The 15,518-nt window shown below is 38.1% G+C and overlaps 4 protein-coding genes across 5 annotated transcripts in view; 1 reads left to right on the top strand and 3 right to left on the bottom strand.

Moving 5' to 3' along the window:
• Positions 1-4,672, bottom strand: part of LOC111488303 (protein HUA2-LIKE 2-like) — a 16,405-nt gene extending 11,733 nt beyond the window's left edge. The window contains exons 1-2 of the mRNA XM_023136002.1: positions 4,241-4,672; positions 3,556-3,632 (exon numbers count right to left, since the gene is read on the bottom strand). Coding sequence (XP_022991770.1) covers positions 3,556-3,632; positions 4,241-4,363 — 200 coding nt within the window. The 5' untranslated portion in view covers positions 4,364-4,672. The remainder of the gene's footprint in view (positions 1-3,555; positions 3,633-4,240) is intronic.
• Positions 4,673-5,423: 751 nt separating this feature from the next.
• On the top strand, positions 5,424-8,852 carry LOC111488814 (isoamylase 2, chloroplastic). 2 transcript variants are annotated; one of them, XM_023136728.1, is made up of 2 exons: positions 5,424-5,656; positions 5,983-8,852. In XM_023136728.1, the coding sequence occupies exon 2, from the start codon at positions 6,082-6,084 to the stop codon at positions 8,704-8,706; it is 2,625 nt and encodes an 874-aa protein (XP_022992496.1). In that variant the 5' UTR covers positions 5,424-5,656; positions 5,983-6,081; the 3' UTR covers positions 8,707-8,852. The 2 variants fall into 2 exon arrangements, with proteins under 2 accessions (XP_022992496.1, XP_022992495.1); XM_023136727.1 differs by having other exon boundaries at positions 6,018-8,852.
• Positions 8,853-8,908: 56 nt separating this feature from the next.
• Positions 8,909-10,083, bottom strand: LOC111488840 (heavy metal-associated isoprenylated plant protein 42-like). The gene is made up of 3 exons (XM_023136783.1): positions 9,735-10,083; positions 9,587-9,665; positions 8,909-9,501 (listed from the first exon to the last, which is right to left on the bottom strand). Exons 1-3 carry the CDS (start codon positions 9,762-9,764, stop codon positions 8,930-8,932), a joined length of 681 nt encoding a protein of 226 aa, XP_022992551.1. The 5' UTR covers positions 9,765-10,083; the 3' UTR covers positions 8,909-8,929.
• Positions 10,084-10,635: 552 nt separating this feature from the next.
• On the bottom strand, positions 10,636-15,356 carry LOC111488822 (elongation factor Tu, mitochondrial). Its single transcript, XM_023136751.1, has 12 exons — positions 15,079-15,356; positions 14,844-14,919; positions 14,571-14,663; positions 14,365-14,439; positions 13,895-13,999; positions 13,690-13,780; positions 13,389-13,594; positions 12,988-13,071; positions 12,707-12,772; positions 12,355-12,417; positions 11,573-11,813; positions 10,636-11,037 (listed from the first exon to the last, which is right to left on the bottom strand). The coding sequence occupies exons 1-12, from the start codon at positions 15,258-15,260 to the stop codon at positions 10,967-10,969; spliced, it is 1,353 nt and encodes a 450-aa protein (XP_022992519.1). The 5' UTR covers positions 15,261-15,356; the 3' UTR covers positions 10,636-10,966.
• Positions 15,357-15,518: the final 162 nt, after the last annotated feature.

The following is a 15,518-nucleotide window of genomic DNA, read 5'->3' on the forward strand; positions in this document are numbered from 1 at the left end:
TGGGTTTTTTTTTTTTTTTTTTTTTTTTTGCAAGGTGCACTATGTATTAAAAGTACATAAAAATAAAGGAAGGTGACTATATACACAAAAAGAAAACTTCATGGAAAGAAATGAGGTTTAATTGCCCCATTTTTAAACGGTACTTAGAAATTGTAAAAGAGTCGGATAGATAGAGAGAGGCTAATTATATGCCAAAACTAAGAGTGAGATGGAGAGAGAGAGAGAAATAAGAATCAATGAAGGAGAGATAGAGAGAGACAGACAAAGAGAGAGCTTATCAAAGGCAAAGAAGAAAAAGAGATTGCTGAGAGAGAGAGCTAACCATGATTAGACCAAAGCAAAAAAAGAAAAATGGCGAGGTTGAAAGGGAATTGGTGAAGAAGACGAGAGGAGAAAATGTGTAACGGCCCAAGCCCACCGCTAGCCGATGTTCTCTTTGGGCTTTCCCCTTCGGGCTTCCCCTCGAGGCTTTGAAACGTGTCTGCTAGGGAAAGGTTTCCACACCCTTATATAGGGTATTTTGTTCTCCCCCCAACCAATGTGGGATCTCAAAATCCACCCTCCTCCAGAGCCCAGCGTCCTCGCTGGCACTTGTTCCTTCTCCAATTGAGATGGGAACCCCACCAAATCCACCCCCTTCAGGGTCCAGCGTCCTTACTAGCACACCGCTTCATGTCTACCCCGTTCAAGAAACAGCCTCCTCGCTAGCACATCGTCCGGTGTCTGGCTCTGATACCATTTGTAACGGCTCAAGCCCACCGCTACTAGATATTGTCCTCTTTGGGCTTTCCCTTTCGGGCTTCCCCTCAAGACTTTAAAATGAGTCTGCTAGGGTGAGGTTTTCACACCCTTATAAAGGGTGTTTTGTTCTCCTCCCCAACCAACGTGGGATCTCACAAAAGGGTTGGTGGCTGAAGGTGAAAGATATCGTTCAGATTACTTAATAATAAGAACAACCCTAAATGCAGGGGTCAATAATGTTGAAGGTGAAAACGAAAGAAATCTCCCAAGGTCGCACCTTCCTCTTCTTCACTCTCCACCTTGCACTAACTCATTAGCAAGGAATCAACATTTCAAATATTACAAACAAAAGTTGCCTTGTAACCAATACGAAGACTTGCAGGTCCAAAATCCATCATTGTTGTAAACTCTAGATTTCTAACCACAAATAATGACGACCACATATTGGTGACCAATCTAAACCATCACTTGAGAATGGAGATAGTAAAAGTTTTGTAAAATAAAAAATAAATAACCAACCTATCGGGGTGAGAAAATGAAAGAACACACGGTCATCCAGAAAAACCAGCTCACAAAAGGGAGCACCACTAATGGAAGGGACCCCAGTTAAACAAAATAAAACCTAACAAATATTCATAAAAATACTTCATAACCAAAGCCAAAGAGAAACATGGAACCTAGCACTAGCAAGGACCACACCTCGCTCAAATCCCTCCCCAAGCCTCTAAAGATCTAAAAACTTCGCATAACATGAGCAAAGATTTCCACCCAAGTTAGAGGATTGTTGATTGCTCTTTCATCCCTCAACTATACCAACTTCCTTTCTTGAAGGATTACTAAGTGGTCTTGGTCATGTCCCCCTAGTTCGAAGGTCCTATAAGTCTTTCTTTTTCCCTCATATTTGGCATGGCCCTCCAACAACAATGAGGGTTGGGGGATTCATAACTTGTACATCTTGGTAAAAAATGCATGCATTAATCAGTTAAGTTATGATCAAATTGACCCTCAATTCATTTTATTTCCTCGTTGAGGAAGGTCAAACTCCTAAAAAAGGTCAAATATTTTACATGGATAGTTACGCATCGAAGAATTAATACTGCAAACCAGATCATGAAGCATTCCTCCATTTCTATGGAGGTTGTAGAAATCTCCATTTATTTTGACATGGATTGGGAAAGGAATTTACCATGAGGAATACACAAGGATTGGGTTCTCTGCGGGGAATTTTTCACTTTTTTATAAATGTATTTTTAAAATATTATTTCAAATAATTTCTACTAAAAAGGTAACAATAAATTCAATTATATTTCAGTGATCGTTCATCCTCCTACACCTCTGAACCCATTAAAAATATTCTACTGTTCCTCACACTTCAAAGATCCCACAAAATCGCGCAAACCCTCTTAGTTGAACTATCAACTAAGTGATCATCTAATGCCTTCGTGAAGTAACTCCAAAATCGCATACTGTAAGCACAAGTTAGCAAAAGATGATCCACAATTGCATGGTAACAAAGGATACAACACGAACGCCCTATCAAACCATAAAAGTTCCTCAAATACAATCTAAGGTATTAAATTAACTCTTCCACATCTGACCTTCCACCAAAGGGATATTACATCTCTTTCCTAAATTTCAATTGATGAAATTGTCACTTATCAAGAAAAGAATTTAACCCACCAAACCAAAGAAAAAATAAGAAGGGAGGCTACTCCAGAAAAACTGAATAAGAGTAGATCTTCCTCCTTTAGAAAATAACTTTTCTCCCACAAAACTATATGAATGCTTCATATAGCCAACCCCTAGAGAAAACACTTCGAGGATTATGGTCAAGAAGAAAAAAACCAAGTATGGAGAGGAAAATAGCCTACTTCACACCCCACCAATGACACCCATCTATTAAACTTAGTAAAATCAAAGTTAATGCCTAAAATAAAATTCTAACCTTGGTTAATCTTCAACCCAAATATAGACTCAAGAACGAAATAATATGGTTTATGCTAACAGGGACCTCCTTATTTGGTCAACCAAGAAGGTGGGACACAAAAAATTATCCTTCCCTACCAAAAACCCCTCTAGAATGTAGCCCTCCACCCTAAAAAAGTGTCGAGAATGCCAATAAACTGGAGTCTTAAAACTATGCACCTCCTTTAATCTCTTTCAAAGTGAAAGTTGTGTAGGTGGAACCCTAAATCACCCTACTACCACAAGCTACCTATCTAAACTGGTTTGGGAGAGCACGAAGGAGAGACTCACTCCATCTCTTCATTCTCAAAAATAACATGTCCATCATTGGTAATAAGAAACAAGATCAAGTTCAATCGACCCATGAAACTTAACGTCCCATATAATAACTTGCTACAAATTGTAATCTCCTTCTTTAAGAACCCATTGCACTCCTAACTTCTACCTCCAACTCATCTCATCTTTGTCAACTATCAACTCATATTCCTCGATATCTGACACATTGGTTAATTGGTCCAAAACAAGTAACAGGTTAATTGGTCCAAAACAAGTAATCTGTTAATATGGATAGGCTCCACATCACAAGAAAGTAAAGGACCAACTAACAGTATTTGATGGTGAACAAATAACTAAGGATCGCAAATTTAGAACTTATACCAGTCTGAATAGGAATAGAATGAAAAACCATAAATAGTGCGGCCAACAAGCAAACACAATGATTCAGCAACTTCCCAAAAAAAAAAAATAATAATTTCAAATGATATCAAAGTTCAAAAAAAATTTCTAATAATGAAATAACGTTCCAAGGAAATTTAGATGAGAACCATTGAAAATGTATTGAATACTCACATCTGCTGGGTTCCAAAGAAATAGACAAGAACTTTCTTCCAATCGGCTGAATAACCCCATTTCTCTGGCTCGCTCACCTGTCATCAAAATGAGCTTGCACATGAAAACACAAAATCCAATATCTTTACTATCCCTAAACTAGTAAAAATGGACAGAAAGATTAGAAACAAATGATCCATAAATATTGACAAAAAATAATCAACGCTGAAATTAGCAACACAAAATTAAAAGTTGGGAATTCACAGTAAGGTATGATGTGATCGTTCCACTTCCAACATCATCATCGTGTCAGTTGCCTTGTTGGTAAATTTTAAGTCCCACAAACTATCAGTACATCTCCTATTTTCCAACCAAAAAATATTAATAGTTTACATAATACCTAATAACCCGTCCAAATAATTATAGCCCACAAAACCATCGTATCCCCTAAAACTGCGAACTGATATTCCAAAACTTCCCGAATTGTGCAATAAGAACCCATCAAGTATCCATAAAGTTAAAAGCTTTTCTCAATCAGAACCACCACAATCTTGCTAAACTATCTCCAAATCCGTGCCAAACCACTAGTCAACCCCAAAAGCCAAATGCCCCAAAAAACATGCAATCCAAAACCCTTACTAAAGCACAAAAGAAAACACCATCCCATCCAAAACAAACATACGAAGTTCAACAAACTAAACCATACCGTAGCAGGCCAAGCAGGGAATCCTTTCACTTTAGCCAGCACAAGATCCCCAACTTTCCACTGCCGGAGCGAGGCGGCTGCCACAGCAGCTTTACCAGCGCCCTTTCTTCGACTCGGCGCCATAGACACAACCACAGAGGGCTTCGATTGAACAGAGAAACCCACTATTTCAACTCAATTGGAAGAACAAAGCCACCAATCAGCAGAAATCGCCCGAAGAATTGGAAGTTGTTGCACCGACAAAAGAACTTCAAGTAATTAACAGACATTGGAAAGCAAAACCGTCCGAACAAAATAAGGTTTCAGTGATGAGAACACGAAGTAAAAGAGTGGGAAGAAAAAAAAAACCCTAAATTTCCACAGCAAGAGAGAGAGAGAAAGAGAAAGAGAAAGAGAGAGAAAAGCCGAAGAAAAACAGTCTGCAGAGTTTTTATGTTCGTGGAAGGAGCGATTTCACACGGAGAGATATGAGTTGGTTAGGTGAGCAAGATGCAAAATACGCCCTGCGCATGATAAGAAATAATTTCCTCACCACTCTAATGTGCGCTTTTTCGAATTAATATCTTCTACTGTGTAAACAACACGTGACCCACCAAATCAATCATTCGGCTCCGGCCCAGCCCGGCCCATATTTCCCAGGATTTTGGGTGGGCCGGTCTTTGAAATGTCCAGTGGGCCAATGATTTATGGCCCACACAAACTGAAATTTTGGATTGGATGGCAATAATTATTGTGATAGTAAATTTTAAATATTTGATAATAAAATACATTTTGTCCCGTCCTAGTTCTCATGGCATTGTAAATCTTTCTTATAAAACTCGACCAATCAGAAAAAACAACCATTTTTTAATTATTTTTAAAAAATCATATTTATCAGTAGAAAAAAAAAATGCGAACCAACCCAAAAATTTGGTTTTTAAAAAATAATTTATTGAATAATTATAAGTTATCAAATATATTATTATTTTTATATAAAATATTTAAATAGATTAATAATAATAATAAAAAAATAAAAAAAAATAAAAAGATGTGAAAAGCATGGACCCCACAGCTCAAAATAGTTGAGCTTGAGGGAAGAAATCTGAAAAAGAAAATTCCTTTTTCATTTATTAGAGAAAAAGTAATCAAATAATAATAATAACTTAAAAAGAAAAAAAGAAAAAAATCAACGGACAGGATGAAAAGTTGAACGCTGGTTGATTCCTCACGAGAAGACGAGGCAGAGTTGCAGAAACTCACTCTCCTTCGCTCCTGTCCTTCTCCAACATTCCGTCTCCATCGCATTACCTTCCATTATCGGTGCTCAGATCTCGATCATTCTGACCTAAAAAACTGCCTACATTCTTCATTTCTTCTTCTCTGTTTCATGTTTTTTTCTTCTCTTTTCTTCAGCACAGCGAGCAAAATCAGAGAAATGTAAGTTCATATTCTCGAACTCGGTTATTTAACAATGTTTCTCAATCTTTTGAAGCTTTTTCCGTCTATATATTGCGTAATTTTGATTTCTGATGACTTTTTCTTCCCGTCCTGAGATTTTGATTTACATAAAGTGGATAGATTAGGCAATATTCAATGTATATTCTGATGTAACTGGATATTATATTTGATTCGTGAATTTTAACACGTCAACTGATAGCATTGGTTGAGGAGAATATGACATTATTGTATGAACTAACTAATGATCCTCTTGTTTATTTGATGAATACTGTTGCGTTTAGTCTAAGAGCTGTGGTGTTTTCCAGAAACAAAATTGACGGTTGATTTTTGCTTGGCACAGAACACTTGATCAATTTCAGGTTGGAAAATTTATTTCTTTCAGTTAGATGCATTTGTAGTTATAGATGGCAACTTTCCTGTCTTCACTCATTCAGCCATTCTGTGGATATAATCGTGGAGGTACTGAATCATTCAAACTGGCTGTAAATGATTACCATACATATGGACAGAAGATGAATTATCATTCTGGAAAATTGGATGAGGCTAGAATGCAAGCTCATGGAGAAAGTAAAGTAGGTTTTATAAAATCTTTGCACAGGAACGTTTGTAAAGCATATGCTCCATCTGGAATTTCGGTTGGGAAAAGTGAGGAAGACAGACAGGTTGCAACTTATTTGTTTAGGACGGAGTTTGGGGATTTGGTTAACGTTTTTGTTGGAAAGAGAGGGTCTGGTTTTATGGTCAATATTGAAATTTCGTCCTCGAAACTAGCGAGCATTGATGAAACACTGCTGCTTAGTTGGGGGGTTTATAGATCTAATTCAGCTATTGTAACTCCCAACTTTCAGAGTATACTCCCAGAGGAGACAATTGGAGCAACGGAAACCCCTTTTGTAAGAACTTCTGAAGGGAAATTTGCTGTTGAATTGGAGTTTGATGCTAAGCACGATCCTTTCTACCTTTCTTTTCTGTTGAAATATCCAGTGGGTGTTCATTCAGGCAGCTCTGAAATTAAAAGTCATAGGAAGACTAGCTTTTCTGTACCTGTTGGGTTTGGTCGAGGTTATCCAAGTCCGCTCGGTCTTTCCATTTCAGGTGATGGTTCCATAAATTTTTCCATTTTCTCAAGCACTGCAGAAAGTGTAGTTTTATGTCTGTACAATGACAGCACATCGGAAAAACCTGTATTAGAGCTAGATTTAGATCCGTACATTAACCGATCAGGCAATATTTGGCATGCCTCATTTGGAGGTGCTTCAAACTTCGTGAGCTATGGTTATCGATGCAGGGGGTCCAAGTTTCATGAAAATCAAGATGAAGCTGAGGTATGTCGGATTCTTGTGGATCCATATGCTAAGATCCTTACAGCATCTATTCCTAAAACTCGAGGTCGGGGACTTGGATTGCCTTCAAAATTTCTTGGGCAAATATGCAATGTTCCCGCATTCTCCTGGGATGGGGAAGTTCGTCCTAACTTGCCAATGGAGAAGCTGTTCGTTTATCGATTGAATGTGAAACATTTTACTGTCGACAAATCAAGTCAACTTCCAATAGATATTGCTGGTACATTTTCTGGCTTGACCCAGAAGTTGTTGCATTTTAAGAAGTTGGGAGTGAATGCGGTTCTACTAGAGCCAATCTTTCCATTTGATGAGAAAGACGGACCATATTTTCCTTTTCACTTCTTCTCACCAACAAACATTTATGTTCCTTCTGAGGCTTCCATTTCTTCTCTCAACTCCGTGAAGGAGATGGTCAAAGAACTGCACGCCAATGGAGTAGAGGTCATCTTGGAAGTTGTTTTTACTCACACTGCCATGGATGGAGCATTGCAAAGGATTGATGACTCATGTTACTATTTTGTGAATAGGGTCGCGAATTCGGAAGGAAAAAGTGCTCTGAACTGCAATCATCCCATTGTGGAGCAATTACTTTTGGATAGTCTTCGATATTGGGTGACCGAGTTTCATATAGATGGTTTTTGTTTCATAAATGCTTCATCTTTGCTGCAAGGACATCACGGTGAATTGTTGTCTCGACCTCCTTTCGTAGAAGCAATTGCTTTTGATCCGCTTCTATCAAAAACTAAAATAATCGCTGACTTCTGGGATCCACAGGAGTCGTTACCAAAGGAAACTCGTTTCCCTCATTGGAAGAGATGGGCAGAGCTGAATTCAAAATTCAGTAATGATATAAAGGAACTTTTCAGGGGAGAAGGTCTTGTGAGTAGCCTTGCAACCCGGCTTTGTGGGAGTGGAGATGTATTCTCAGATGGGCGAGGCCCTGCATTCTCTTTCAACTTCATTGCTAGAAACGTTGGCCTTCCTCTCGTCGACCTTGTGAGTTTTAGCAGCAGCAAGTTAGCTTCAGAGTTGAGTTGGAATTGTGGGGAAGAAGGACCGACAAGTAACATTGAAGTTCTAGAAAAACGACTCAAACAGATTCGTAATTTTATATTTGTGTTGTTTGTTTCACTTGGTGTTCCTGTTCTTAACATGGGAGATGAGTGCGGCCAATCTTCAGGGGGATCTGTGGCCTTCAAAGACAGGAAGTCGTTCAATTGGGATTCACTAAAGACCGATTTCGGTACTCAAACCACACAGTTCATCACATTTTTGAGTTCATTTAGGTCAAGGCGTTTTGATCTGTTCCAGAGCAGACACTTTCTGAAGGGAGAAAACATAGACTGGTTTGATAATAACCAATCACCACCAGAGTGGGAAGATCCTTCTTGCAAATTCTTGGCTGTGATGCTGAGAGCTGATAAAGAGGAAAGTGGATCAATCACTGAGAATCCCAAGCCTCAAAGCGATATATTTATGGCCTTCAATGCATCTGACCAATCTGTAAGTGTTGCTTTACCTGAACCATCAGAAGGTACAAACTGGTTTAGGCTGGTCGACACAGCTCTGTCGTTTCCCGGGTTTTTCTCATCTGATGGGGAGCCAGTGCCAACGACGTCACCTGTTACTTACGAAATGCAGGCTCACAGTTGTACCCTTTTTGAGGCTAAAAGTTTTAATGATTGAGATTCTGAACACGTTGTAACTAATAGCGAATCCCCAGCCAGGTACAATAATGAGACATAAAACTGCTAGTGTAGCCAAATAAGGATTGTTCATAAAGCAATTCCCAGTATCCAAATATATATATATAAGTTCATTAGTTTCTTCCATCAAAAGTATTCTTTCATTAGTCAGACATTTGTTTGCAACAGAGGGGAAGCTGTAGCACATTGTCTTTTGAACTTAACTATAACCTATAGTTGTCTGCATAGTCAGTATAATGCACCATAGGGTTAGCTCTAGGAGGAGACCAAGGCTGAAAGTGACGGTAAGCAGGCAGCGGATGTGGCTGCAAGTAGTAACCATGAGGTGTGAGCCGATGGCGAGGAACTGATTGCCGATATGGCCACATAGGTCGGTTACCAAGTCGAGGCAAGCTCTGAGGATACGAATATGCATGAACATTAGAAGACATAGCAGGCGACAAGCTCCGGGGATATGAACACCCATTAACATCAGAAGACATAGTAGGCAAGCTCTGAAACCCCCGATCGTGCTCCTTCATGCCCGTTGCCAAATGCCAATCAAAGTGTGTTTCATTCTCAGTGATACTATCAGATCCAGTGCCACCATGTTCGATGTTCGAACCACTCTTCAAACGCTCAGTGGTTTTCTCGTTGCAGTCAGATTCCTGTTGAAAGAACCAGAGTTTGGCTTCTTTCCCCATAGCTTTTATTTTTTGCAAGAGTACAACAGGGTCAATGTCACCTGCTATTGTAACCAGCCCTTTATCTTGGTCTATAGTGACAGATTTCACTCCTACCATAGTAAATTCACACAGAAGGGTAAATGAAGGTATATTGTGGTGAAAGAGATGAAGATTGAAATGTTTCTGAGAACATACCATTTGATTTGAGGAGCTTTCTCTCCAGTTTTAGAGGGCACTTTTGACAGCAGTTGATATCCATTTTTATGGTACAAATCTGCATAAGAAAGTCGGAGAAGAAATATAAAGAGAAGAATGAAGGAAAAGAGAAGTGAAAAGTGCTTACTTGAGAAGATGCTGCATGATCGTCTGCCATTGGAACTGATTAAGCTCCGAATAACCCTTCCCAAAGACCAGATTACTGAGCAAAAAGAGAGAGGAAGAGAGATTTTGTATGAAAAGTTGTAATGTGGGAAGATTTTGGGGTTGAAAAGGACCAACAGAATGTGCTTTTTTTTTCGTGCATGCCATATTCAATTGTAGGTAGGGGGGAATTTATGGAAAGAAATTTATCATAGACAACTAAAAATTCTTTCAATTCTTGGCTATATGGTATGAAGAGATTGTTTCTAACAATAAAGGATTGTTTAGATGGAGGATCAAGTGTCGGAATAGATAAGGGTTAGGGATGCCTTTTTCTCGAGACTTGAAGCCAAGCTAAGAGTCGATCTAATTTTGAAATGTTTGTTTTTTAAAAAAGTATTTCTTTTTGTTATAAAGTCACCATTTTTCACCCGTAGATAAAGTATATATTTTCCTCTTCGAGTTTCGTAATACACACTTTCTCACCCACATCACCAAGACCAAAACCCTACACCATCAACTTGGCCAAAAATCTTGACAGCAACGGATCATGAATGAAGAAGACGAGGAATGACTACAATCATTCAAATTTTAACGAGAAAGCTCTTTCTTGCCCAAACCAGATAAAATCAGGATAAAATTTGTCTCGATTAACAAGAGCAACCTAATCATAGTTCAATTATATCATAGACCAAAAAGACACAAGTGCACGCCACACCCTCCCAAGCAATCTAATCATAATTTAACTATATCGTAGACATAAACATGACCAAAATAACAGACATATATTCATCGCAAAATAACAACAAACTAGCAGCTGAATTCCCAAAGGACTATAAAAGGTGAAACATGTAATTGTTTAACTAAATCTTCAAACAAAAGAATTAAGTTGAACGTGCATTGACCATGCCATCATCATTTATGTACTCTAAAATTATTAGTGATCCAACTTGAAAACGGAAAGAAGAGATGAGGACCAAGATCATCTTGGCGGGGCTATGAGAACAATAAAATGGAACTTCCTTAATTTATGCAAATTACACAACATTCTAATAATCTCTCAAGTGCCTAAAACAAATAAATCATCAACACCGACTCTGTAAATAATGTCGAATATAGCATCACTTTGTCAAGGATCTTCAAAAATTGTTTGACCACACCTTTGTAATGAGTATTGAAAGAGCTTTCACGTGCATGGGCTGCAGTGCCTCCTCCTCAGCTAATAACTTTCGAAACTACTCCAGCACCAACCGTTCTACCACCCTCCCTCAGGGCAAATCTTTGTCCTGTAAATAACAAAACATGGCATTTAGGGATCATTGTTGGATAACCGAACAAAAAAGCACCCTAAACCATAGACGTGACCCAAAATGAACAGGTGAATTCATTTCCTAGAAGCCAGTATCAGATTCAGATTCAAGTACATATTCATATACGTTTACATGTACAATCAAGGCTGTCAATAATTAAAACCTGAAACTTCTATATTATTTAGGGCCTAGGCTGGCTAGGCTAATGCACACCTCCCACATCCTACAGCATCTTGATTATTAAAGAAAAACACTTGGTAAAATTTTAATATTCTATGTCAAAAAGCTGTAATAAATGTGTTATCCGTAGATGCGTAAGACTAGAATAACTAGAATATCCTCGCTCCTACACCCAACACAAAATGCACTAAAAATAGATACAATTTTGAAGTAGCTTTTTTTTACACCAAACTTCGTAGCACAACACATCAAAACAAATATTATACAAAAGAATTTGTGAAATGGGATTAGCTTAGTCTTTATACAACCAGAGAGTTTAAATGTGACGCACCTGCTTCAAGGGGAACGGGTAAAATCAACTCAAAAGCTGCAGTCACGTTGTCACCAGGCATAACCATCTTAACATTTTCAGGTAATTCAACCTTTCCAGTGATATCTGCTGTTCTCATGTAAAATTGAGGTCTATAGTTGGACATAAAAGCAGTATGTCGGCCACCTTCCTCTTTTGTGAGAACATATATTTCGGCCTCAAATTTCTTATAAGTTTTCAGACTTCCAGGCTTTGCAATAACCTACATACAAAGAAAAAAAAAAAAGAAATATAAAGGAACGCTTCAAACATCCATATCTAGGAGTACAGGATACAGCAACCTTCAAAATGAAATGCTGTGAGCGTATGGAAGTTAAAGAGAGGAATAGAATGATTTTCAATGATGTGCATAGAGACTAACATGGCTTCTTTAATTGGGTTAGCTTGGAGTGAAGCTTTTCTTATATTTTTGTTTTCTCAATGAAAATAACACTTTCAATTCAAGTAAGCCTGTAGTACACAACATTATTTTCCCATTTTGCGGTCAAACTAAAAATATGTGTAAAATGTGTTAGAATGCAATGCGGTTTACTAACTAAATCAGCTGAATTCATTTTGATACCGGCAAAATAAGAATATTTGGATGCCTAATGATAAAACTATGAGCATGAAATTTGTGTTAGAGGCAGAACGGAAGAACCTTCTTGCTCATTGTTAAAAAGTTATCTGTGACATTATCCAAAAGATCGAATGCAGTTTTAACGAAAATTTCATTTCAGCATGAGTGATACCAATCTACATACCTGTCCACGTTGAATGTCTTCTCTTTTTAGACCACGGAGAAGGAGACCCACATTATCACCAGCCTAATAAAATAACAAAACTAACATTAGAAAAATCTAATTCACGATTTTTAAACTCATTTGGCTTGTTCTGTTGGAGGTTCTTTCACTATTTGTGTTCCATTTTAAAAATCAAATTTCCTTTCTCATTTGAAAAAGAGCATAACACAACTAGAAGCTAACTAAATTGAACCAAAATCAAATTTAGGTGGCTTATAATCTTCAAGTTTACTTCTTTCATTGTCTTTTTGAATATGCATTTTTTTATTTAAAAAAAAAAAATCAATGCCAGATAAAAACAACAGTCAATTACTTGTCCTTGATCCAAGATTTTCTTGAACATCTCAACACCAGTTACAGTAGTTTTCATAGGAGGCCCCTGCAAAAGACATTGCGAAGAAGTATAATCAAAACAATCTTTAATTTTCAGGAACAAAGGCCGTAATTATAACACACAATACCTAGCCCCAAGAATGTAATCATCTCTAGCTAGTTGCATATTCAACATTGGCCCAAAATTGGCACAAGGTGTGAGGGCCCAATCCCGCACACACAAAACATAGTTAGAACTTGAAAACGGTAACATCCATTTACCTGAGTCAACCCTAGAACTTCAACTTCTTCACCAACTTTAATAGTTCCCTGCTCAACACGACCAGTAGCTACAGTTCCACGACCCTTCAGCATAAACAGAAAGAATTAAGTTCACTTCAAAAATAACTCTACAAATATTTTAACAGCAAAACACCAACAAGGTATTGAAGGTATTAGTTCACTTCAAAAATAACTCCACAAATAAGTACACCTATACTGAAGATATTAGTATTCCACATTGAGACTTAGAAAAGAAAATTAGATAAACTTGCAGATGAAATGAAGTAAAAGAAAATTAGACAATCTTGCAGATGAAATGAAGGACAACACAGAACACAAAAACAAAGGCAAATTTTTTCAACTATAAGTACATATACAAACCCCGTGCAAATTCTCCATACCTGAATAGAGAAAACATCTTCAATTGGCATCAGGAAAGGTTTGTCAAGCTGTCGAACAGGATCAGGAATGTATTCATCAACAGCTTCCATTAACTTTAGAATGGCTTTTTTACCAATTTCTTCATTCGTACCCTGCAATGCAGATAAAGCTGAACCCCTGATGATTGGAATGTCATCGCCAGGGAACTTGTAGAAGCTGAGAAGTTCTGCAAGAAAACATAAACCACTGTTGAAATGTTTCCTATAAATTTGACAACCTGGAAACAGTAGCTGCACACAAAATATAACTGCATAATCATACCGCGAAGTTCCATTTCCACAAGGTCCAACAGTTCAGGATCATCAACAGCATCAACTTTGTTCAAAAAGCACACAAGTGATGGAACACCAACCTGATTGATGCAATAAAACAAATCTATAGTGCATCAACATTACATCCTGAAAGCACGTAGAAACAAAGCTTAATCTGCAGAAAACATGTATGCTCCAAACAAACAAATGTATACCTGCCGTGCTAGTAGAATATGCTCCTTAGTCTGAGGCATGGCCCCATCAGGGCCAGAGACAACGAGGATACCACCATCCATTTGAGCAGCTCCAGTAATCATGTTCTGCACCAATAATCACCATCCTTCACTATTTGCTTTCAAGAACTTAGACAATCAGAAAAACATAACCATTTGATGAAATTGTTGTGCACATTGGTTGTTAAAACCGACATATCTTATATCTGTAAAGCTGTGGTAGAAGTTTTCCACCAAAAAACTACATTCAGCTTGCAATTGACCTGACTTAAGTATCCACCAGCTAGTTAAAAAAGAACACCCACATTCTTCATTATTCTATCTGCTTACGCTGAACCACTCACTCCTCCTTATCCATAACATTTATATCAACCGCCCAGTAAAAGGTTTAGCTGAATGACAAATTACCCTACTCCATTTTAGAAATATAAAAGTATTAATCCATAGCTTACTTTGACATAATCTGCATGTCCTGGGCAATCTACGTGTGCATAATGTCTCTTGGCAGTCTCGTATTCTACGTGAGCCTGCAGAATTAAAAGCAGAATTAAAACGCATCATTAACCCAAGGCAGGTGATAGTTATAGGAGCAGTATACATAAGCCTTAAAGTTAATGAAAAAGTAAGCGGCCAACAAAAAGAAAATTTGAACTCCAACCGTTGCAATAGTAATTCCTCTCTTCTTCTCTTCTGGGGCTTTATCAATTTCATCAAATGCAACAGCCTTAGCTTTCCCTTCATCAGCCAATACCTAAAGGAATTTGAATTTAAACAACAATTTCCAGGATTAAATATTCACCAATTCCATGTAATTAGCAAATATAAACACTTATATCCTTCTACAAACCATAGTTTTCAATGGGAACAACGCCGATTGAAGATATACTAACACTTAGGTCAAGAAACAAAAAACATTCGTAATCAATCCAACCTTCGTAATAGCTGCAGTCAGTGTAGTCTTTCCATGGTCAACATGTCCAATTGTCCCCACATTCACATGAGGCTTTCTGTTCAGCAGCAAAGTAGAACGAGATAAGTTAACAAAAAAAAAATCAACAACTACAGAGAACCGTGAAAAAAACCAAAACCATCAACTCAATACAAATCCTCCCCTAACCCACGATCTATCACTCGCATACACAATCTGGACAACAGAAATCGCTTACGTGCGAGTGAAAGTAGCCATGGATCTCCACCAAGGAATGGGACTGGATGCTCCATCGTTTCGGGAAAGCAAATCGGAGATGGAAGAATGGGAGGAAGCGGATCCTCTGCAACACCATGATAACGGAGATGAGTGCGCAAGGAGGCGCTTGGAGGTCGAGTTTCGGAATGCAACCGAGGCCATTGGAACTCAAATCGCTCGTCGGAAGCAGCCCTAGACGAAAGTGTAGTGGAAAAAGAGCAAAGCTTCTCGTCTTCGAATGGCGGAAGCTTTTGGGGGTTTTAGAGAGTCATTATTGTGCTGTAAGCCGGCGAGGGTTTTAGAATTAATGGGCCCAGTGGGCGGCCCATTTTTAATTTAAGGCCCAATTAATCAAAATGTGCATAATCCATCTTATCCTTTCACACGAATAAATAAATAAATTTTAAAAAAAGCAAACGG

The sequence above is a fragment of the Cucurbita maxima genome, unplaced genomic scaffold (genome assembly GCF_002738345.1).
Source record: "Cucurbita maxima cultivar Rimu unplaced genomic scaffold, Cmax_1.0 Cma_Scf00013, whole genome shotgun sequence".
Lineage (NCBI taxonomy): Eukaryota > Viridiplantae > Streptophyta > Magnoliopsida > Cucurbitales > Cucurbitaceae > Cucurbita > Cucurbita maxima.

Bases quoted from the DNA above. Each gene is read 5' to 3' on its own strand.
- LOC111488822 (XM_023136751.1), bottom strand. From the start codon at position 15,260: ATGGCCTCGGTTGCATTCCGAAACTCGACCTCCAAGCGCCTCCTTGCG. The intron at 14,664-14,843 runs GTTGGATTGATT...AAATTCCTTTAG, and splicing joins TGACTGCAGCTATTACGAAG to GTATTGGCTGATGAAGGGAA. The intron at 12,773-12,987 runs GTAAATGGATGT...TGTCTTTTGCAG, and splicing joins AAGTTCTAGGGTTGACTCAG to GGGCCTCCTATGAAAACTAC.
- LOC111488814 (XM_023136728.1), top strand. From the start codon at position 6,082: ATGGCAACTTTCCTGTCTTCACTCATTCAGCCATTCTGTGGATATAAT.
- LOC111488840 (XM_023136783.1), bottom strand. From the start codon at position 9,764: ATGGCAGACGATCATGCAGCATCTTCTCAA. The intron at 9,666-9,734 runs GTAAGCACTTTT...TTTCTTATGCAG, and splicing joins ATCATGCAGCATCTTCTCAA to ATTTGTACCATAAAAATGGA. The intron at 9,502-9,586 runs GTATGTTCTCAG...TTACTATGGTAG, and splicing joins AAAGCTCCTCAAATCAAATG to GAGTGAAATCTGTCACTATA.